The following is a 7,679-nucleotide window of genomic DNA, read 5'->3' as shown; positions in this document are numbered from 1 at the left end:
CGCTAACACAGACAGTCGCACGCAAGAAGAGCCACCTCTCTTTTCAGACTATGAAAGTGTATAAACGTTGATGTTTTAGACTTAGCATACAGTGTTTTTCTCCTGAGCTGTCATTGCGCTGGATGTTTATAATGGATTATAAAGGCTGAATCACATGCCCCGCCTCAGGACACTGGCAGAGCGTGAGTTTGCATGACTGCATACCATAGTGGCTCTTTGTTTTCAATTAATGGCAGACTTTATTTTTAGAAAACTTCAATTTGAATGTTTTCAGCTGTCCCTGGCTTCTCTTTTGATTGATTCCGTTAGTGTTACACGTACTTTCTGTCAGAAAACTGAATCCATTCATCACAAAACAATCCTTCATGCTCCAGGCTGCTGTAGTAATCAAAGCATCGTGTTTGTATGGAACAGAAGTCTCTCTTAAACTCATAGTTTCTTAATTATTTCTCTTTTCTTTTTCTCTCTGCAGTCCGACATTGCTGTAAACCAAACTCACAGGACCTCACTGTTATTCTCAGTCAGTGAAGGAACAACATCCCAACATGGCTGCTTATGCACTCGTCACAGAGAACTTTAAGTTCATGTCCCTCTTCTTTAAGAGTAAAGATGTGATGATCTTCAACGGTCTGATCGCTCTGGGCACTGTGGCCGGTCAGACTGCATACAACGTCTTTGCCTTCCACTGCCCCTGTTCCTCTGGGAGGAACTACCGCTATGGCCTGGCTGCCATCGGTGTCCCAGCGCTGGCACTGTTCCTCGTGGGAATAATGATGAACAAGAGCACCTGGGACCTGGTGTCCGAGTGCCGGCTCAGGAACTGCCGGAAACTATCGGGAGCGGCAGCCTTCGCGCTGCTGGGAACCATCGTCGGTCGAGCTGTGGTGGCTCCGCTGACGTGGGCGGTTATCTCTTTGCTGCAGGGACAGGCGTACACGTGCGCCCTCAGTGAGTTTGTTGACCCCAGCACACTGAAGGGCTTCCCCTCTGTTAATAGGTCAGAGGTCATGGCCAGATTCCCGTGTCAAGGAAGCATTCCAGCAGAGCTGCAAGTCTTCTGGCCTGAAATTGATCGACAACTAAAATATGAATCTCAGGTAATGGAGTGCTTTATGTTCTGTCTTTGTCTTACGATTACCAGCAACACAGCTACAAAACAACCAAATGTGGCAGGCAACATTTTTGCAGAGCGCTGAAAAAGTTGAGGCAAGGTCAACTTTTATTTGTAGTGCATTATGCCCAACACACAGCAACGTCAGTTTCTGGCTTCATGTTGCTGCCTTCCATTGAAATTGAATTGTTGCCTGTTGCTGTGTAGCTGGTAGTGTGAACATAACATTAGTTGATCTGTGGTGTGTCCAATAGAGATTGCTTTTGTGTAGTTAATTATAGCTGCACCCAAATAGGAAATATAGCTTTAGATTACAGCCTGCAATGCACCTTAAATTACTCCAAAGTTATGGTATATATATTTTTTTATAATGCGGTACCAGTACAGTAGCTACCAATACATATATGTAGGTACTGAGTAACAAGATGGAATGAGGAAGTAATAATTCAGGACTTTACAAAGAAATTACACTGTCATTATTTTTTAAGTGTGCGTGGTTACGCTTTAGATTATAACCAGCAGTCCTGTAGTTACTATTACAAATGTCCAGATAATTGTTCATTCCATCATACTTACCTGTAATAACTACAGTATAATTTCTTTGTGAAATCCTGACGTATTACCCTCCTATTCCATCCCGTTACTGAGTACCTACATATATGTATTGGTAGCTACTGTTCTTGTACAATATAATAAAAAATAATAATAATAATAAAAAAAATTACACTTTAACTCTGGAGGAATTACACAGTACATTGCGGGCTGTAATATAAAGCATAACCAAAATGGAAACTATTAAGAAAATCAATGCAAGTGGTTTATTTTTTTTTAAATGTTTATTTGTGTTCCTACTAAAGCTAGGTGAGAAAATTCAAACCAATTTTGTGTCAGTCTGTTAAGTGCAGAGCTGGTGTGAGAACCTGGTTAGCCTAGCTTAGCTTAAGTGCTGGAGGCAGGTGGAAACATATAGTGTGGCTCTGTCCAAAATTCAGAAATACACTTATTAATTCCTTATTCCTAGCCTAATTTGTGTTCACTTAATATAATAAAAACACATTATTACAATGTGTTGCATGTTAGATAGTGTGATTGAACAGTTGTTGGTTCAACTTAATATCTTGAGTTTATCGAACATGTTTTCTCAACTAAATTCCTAGCCAAAACTGAAAAATACACGTTGATTCCTAGTCTAATTTTTGTTGATATAACAAAAACACATTATTAAACACTGTTTGTTAAATGCAGAGCTGGAGCGGAGCTGGGGTGAGGATGTGGTTAGCCTAGCTTAGCATAAGCACTGGAGGCAGGAGAAAACAACTAGCCCAGCAACAGAAAGCTTTCTTAGAAACATTTCAGGTGATAGTCAGTCACACTGTGGGCAGGTTTAGACAACAAAACTAACTGGTTAGTTTTAGGAAAACCTGATGATTTTTGTTGGAATAACTACTTCCTTAAAACAACCCACTTTTACTAATTGCTTCGCATGAGAATCAAACCATGATCTCCAAAGTATCCAGTAGTGCAGGGGTTCTCAAACTTTTCCATGTCAAGGCCCTCTGAACATCATCAGTTTATTCTTAGTTATACTTCTGAATATATATCTTTATTTTTATTAAGACAGGAATTATTATATTTTTAATAATTATATATTTATTACAAATTTCATTTTACAATACGACAGATAAGTATTTTATTCTTTTTCATTTTATTTTTTGTTATGTTGCATTTTTCTTCATCTTGCCTCTAGATTGCTGAGGCCCCATCTTGTGGCCCCCACTTTGAAAATCCTGGCTGTTAGTGGGCCAGTGAGTCCATTACAGTCTTTGGCTTGAGACTAAGCTGTCTCTGTCAATAGTGCAGGTTGCTAGATAGGGTCGGTGAGAACAGATTTTGTTTTGGCATCAAACCTGGCAACCTCACTGTGAAAATAAGACAATAGCTGCTGAACAAAAGTTCCTGCATGAAGCCTTCAGTAAATCTCTGTCAAAAATTCATGTTGAATTATTCCTTTGTATAAATTAACTGTATTTTCAGCATGTGGAGCAATTACTTGTTGTATGACTGGCAACTTGTAGCCGTGATTTACTTGTGGTTGTGTTTATATTACACACACACATTTTTCCTTAAAGGTCCTGCACACCCACACATGTTTTTAATTACTGTGACTGATTAGGATCTCCCCTCATGTTGCAGTTATGGTGGGAATGTTGATGTCAGTGTGTGAAGGCCACAGCAACACATCAAGATCAGTTTCACTCCTGGGTCCAGTTGGTTCAGGATATCTTCAGCCCAGTGTCACACAGACAAGGAGCCTTACTCTTTAAAACACAGTGATAGTGATTGTTTTCAGTTTTAATCTGGATGAGACAGCTAACAAAAATATCAAACTGTTCCTCTTCCTTGTATCTGTTCCTCTTATGATGCATTTTTCTGCATGTCAACAAATCCCATGTGCAGGGCCAACCTAACAATGAATGTATCCTACTGGTAAGTATTGTGTGTGCGGGTATTGAAGCCTGACATGTCTTCTTCCTCTGTGCCACAGAACTCTATTGTTGTCAAAACACTCACTGACCTCGTTACCATGAACACACACACTAGTTTATTTTGGCTCAGTCCCACACACACTGTCCTGTTGTACCAAATGCTCACTAAAGCACCAAATGTGGATTAATCCGCCACTAAAAATAGGTCCCAACATATACACTATTTTATTTTGTTTAAGTAACATTTGTTAAAACCGCAACAAAAAAAAGTTTCGGACAGGAAATAACTGAACTTTTTTTTTAATATAAAGGTGTTTTTAGGGCTGCAACTAACAATTGTCAACTAATTATTGTCAATTATTTTCTCGATAAAGTGATAATTATTGGTTGGTGGTTTGGTCCATAAAATGCCATAAAATGTTGAAAAATGCTGATCACTGTTTTGTCTTTATATGTCAAAAACACAAAGACACCCAGTTTACGGCCATAAGAGGACTAAAGAAACCGGAAAAAAAGCACATTTGAGAAGCCGAAATCAGAGAATTTAGACATTTTTTATTTAAAAAATTACACAAAACAATTAATCAATTACCAAAATACACATTAATCACGATTAATTTAATAACTGATTAATCATTGCAGGTCTAGTGTTTTTAAAGGTTTCCACTTCAGTATGAACAAATGTGCTTGGAGCTGAGAGCCACAGACAGAGTAGGGAAGTCTGAGAAAGTATTGAGAGATACACTAACACATGGTTGGTTTGGGTCTTTATATTGGGTTTTTAATGAAGAAAAAAATAATAGAATATTACCAGCCTTTTAGCTTAAAGCTAACTTCTGCCTGTATGGTGAAGCACACAGTCACACACAGGCAGGGTTGCCAGGTCCAGGTGTTGCCATGGGATGAATATTTTTTTGTCCGCTGATTGGGTGGGCCTATTTAGCATGCAGATTACATGAATTACATCTGCGAATACACATTCGTATTTGAAATGAAACAATTTATTTCTTCCTAAACCCTACGAAACTGACTCCAGATCAGCACATAAGCACATGGACCTGGCATAGGACACACACATACACATAAATACACATAAATACACAAAAATACACAAAAATACAATGTGTTTATGCTCTCTGTCTGCTGGGAGCCTGGTTTTATTTGCTGGTTTTGATCTGCTATTGTGCTGGTTTTGTCATGCAGAGGTGTTTATGAGAATGAAAACAACAGAGATGATCCTCTGTAAAACACCACTACATGATCTCTCACTGTAACCATGCTGCAATATAATAATGAAAAGTACACTGCATGCTAGATTTTGGACTCCGTGAGGCTGTGACACATCAAGTGCTACAACTTAGTACCTGAGTCCAAGAATATTGAACAAAACCAGTTCAAGAACAATTTGATGGTAAAATATCACTGACAATTATAGTAAACATGTATGTTGTGACAGATTAATTATAATGACAGGTGCTTTAAAAAGCCACAGACTTCCTTAAAGGGACAGTTCACCCCAAAGTCATAAATAATTACTTCTCACCTGTAGTGCTGTTTATCCACTTGGATCATTTTGATGTGAGTTGCAGAGTTTTGGAGATATCAGCTGTAGAGATACTGGCCTTCTCTCCGATATAATGGAACCAGATGGCACTTGGCTTGTGGTGCGCAAAGTAGAGCTGCAACAAGTAATCGCTTAATCGGTTATTAAATTAATTTTCAATTGATGTGAATGTTTTTGTAAGAAAAAAAAAATCCAAAATCTCTGATTTTAGCTTCTTAAATGTGATTATTTTTTGGTTTCTTTGCTCCTCTCTGACAGTAAACTGAATATCTTTGGGTTGTGAGTAAAACAAGGCATTTGAGGCTTTGGGAAACACTGATTGACATTTTTTACTATGTTCTCATATTTTAAAACAAACAACTATTGATCACTTGATCGAGAAAATAAACAACCAGTTAACTATGAAAATAATCAGTAGTTACAGCCCTAGCTCAAAGCTCTGCTGTCTTTCTGCAGTAGACTCTACTAGAACTACTTTCTTTTCTAATGGGAGAAAATAGTTCCTACATGAAACTCACAACAAGGCCTGTGGATTATCTTGAGTAACTGGCATATGATTTTTGGAAAAAGACGCTGGTTTTGAATTATTCAAATGTATTTTTAATACTTTGAGAACTACAAGCTGAGTGACATTTAGTCCCATTATATTTGAGAGAAGGCAGACATGTCCACAACTCTTCAACTCAAACCAAAACTATCTAGATGGATAAATAAAACTGTAGACCAGGGGAAAAATATGTATTTTTGATTTTGGGGTGAACTGTCCCTTTAATGGTATTGCGTGATGATAGCAGCTATGCTGTTGTTGGAAGACTTTACTGATACAACACACTACAGCAGTGTCTCAATAGCAGACATAGACAAGATATTAATATATTAATATGCAAACAGATGTATGTAAGGTGTTGACTTGATGACTGTCCCTTCTTTTCAGCTGATTGGCTGGCTGGTGGTGGCAGGAATGTCTCTGGCCGTGTTTCTCTTGCTGTGTATGAAGCGCTGCACCTCTCCTCTTGGCTACCTCCAGGAGGACTACTGGTCTGAGTACCGCTCTAATGAAAAGTCCCTGTTCCAGCGCACGGCAGCCGTCCACTCTCGGCTGCTGGCTGCAGAGAACATTAAGAGCTTCTTTGGCTTCGTGGCGCTGGACAAGGAGGACAAGGAGCAGCTGGCTGAGCACCAGAGTGCCAGTCCCATCCACAGCACTGAGTGGAACAGGGTGACCGGTGTCTACCTCTACAGGGAGAAGAACGGACTGCCACTGTACAGCAGGCTCAACAAATGGGCCACGTACAGCCTGGAGCATAATGTGGAGGCCATGGACAAAGAGATGGAGGCTCTCTGCTGACAGTCATCATAAAGGCCTCAGTACGCTTCAAAAAGAGTGCTTCAAATTCAGTGCTTCACTAAATTTGGTGATGATTGTTCAAAACTTGCAGGAGGAATAGAGAGAAAAAAAGATTCAGAGAAAATTCAAAATGGCAGAAAATCAGTCTAGACACAAATGTGGATTTTGTTTCTGTGACTTGTGGTTCAAAAGTTACAGTTCAACACTGTACTCCTTTTGGTCATCAGTAATAAACCCACCAAGTGTGAAGTAGATTGGATGAATGGTTCTCGAGACATGTGAAGGATATACATACACAGATATCCTTCTTTAATAGTTAGATGAACAGTCATAAATACTCATAATGCTTTATAACAATAATCATAAGATATTCTAATAAAATGATAATAACTTATGAGGTCAAATATAATAATACTACATAATTGCCGGTCACTCATTGACATTTTTTTTTTTACAAGGATCAGGGTGTATTATAATAACCCCTAACCCTTAACAAATGGTGAAATGGAAAGAAAACATTTAGAGCAGGAGAACATTTAGGAAAGTAATGTTAGTTGATTGTATGTCATATCTAAATGAACAGCCTACCTGATAGAACAATAACTTTCTCCCTCAGTGAGAAACACCACAGACAGGGATAAGGGTAGGATTGTTTCTTTAGGCATTGTCATTACTTCACTGAAAGCACCCAGTGACCACTTAGAGTAACTTGTAATCACATTATAATGCATTATATCATAATTATAATGCATTATAAAGTTATTATAATGTATTAGAACTCTGAGAATTATGAAGTATTATGATACATTGTATATATTATATATATATTATGATTATGTGTTATGATTATTGTAAATAATAAATAATGTAGACATGGGCGTCATAGGAAGTCGATAAGTTTGTTTGAAGCATACTGAACCCTTTGGTCATCAATAGGACTTGTTAAACACTGAAGCACAGAACTGAAGTCCATCTGGAGGGACAGAAGAGCCTTCAAAGGACATCAGGCACGTAACTGATGTAGGATTTTATCATCAGTAGTTAATAGAGGTTTAATGGGTCCTGCTGTTTCACCTCTATAACTCTGTTGGGGTTATCGTTTTTAAAGGGTAACTTTGGTATTTTTCAACCTGGACACTATTGTCACCATGTTTTTGAGTCTAAGTAACT

The 7,679-nt window shown here is 38.4% G+C and overlaps 1 protein-coding gene across 2 annotated transcripts; it reads left to right on the top strand.

Moving 5' to 3' along the window:
- LOC146315861 (calcium homeostasis modulator protein 2-like) lies at positions 1-7,291 on the top strand. Of its 2 annotated transcripts, XM_084735615.1 has the most exons (3): positions 1-182; positions 473-1,097; positions 6,096-7,288. In XM_084735615.1, exons 2-3 carry the CDS (start codon positions 546-548, stop codon positions 6,507-6,509), a joined length of 966 nt encoding a protein of 321 aa, XP_084591741.1. In that variant the 5' UTR covers positions 1-182; positions 473-545; the 3' UTR covers positions 6,510-7,288. The 2 variants fall into 2 exon arrangements, with proteins under 2 accessions (XP_084591741.1, XP_084591742.1); XM_084735616.1 differs by lacking the exon at positions 1-182 and having other exon boundaries at positions 516-1,097; positions 6,096-7,291.
- Positions 7,292-7,679: the final 388 nt, after the last annotated feature.

The sequence above is a fragment of the Lutjanus erythropterus genome, chromosome 14 (assembly GCF_056507025.1).
Source record: "Lutjanus erythropterus isolate fLutEry1 chromosome 14, fLutEry1.hap2, whole genome shotgun sequence".
Lineage (NCBI taxonomy): Eukaryota > Metazoa > Chordata > Actinopteri > Lutjaniformes > Lutjanidae > Lutjanus > Lutjanus erythropterus.
Note: the sequence above shows the minus strand (reverse complement) of the source record. Positions and strands in the feature narration are given on the sequence as shown.

Excerpts from the sequence above, each read along its gene's own strand:
- LOC146315861 (XM_084735616.1), top strand. The coding sequence starts at position 546 with ATGGCTGCTTATGCACTCGTCACAGAGAACTTTAAGTTCATGTCCCTC. Across the intron at positions 1,098-6,095 it reads AACTAAAATATGAATCTCAG|CTGATTGGCTGGCTGGTGGT; the intron begins GTAATGGAGTGC and ends CCTTCTTTTCAG.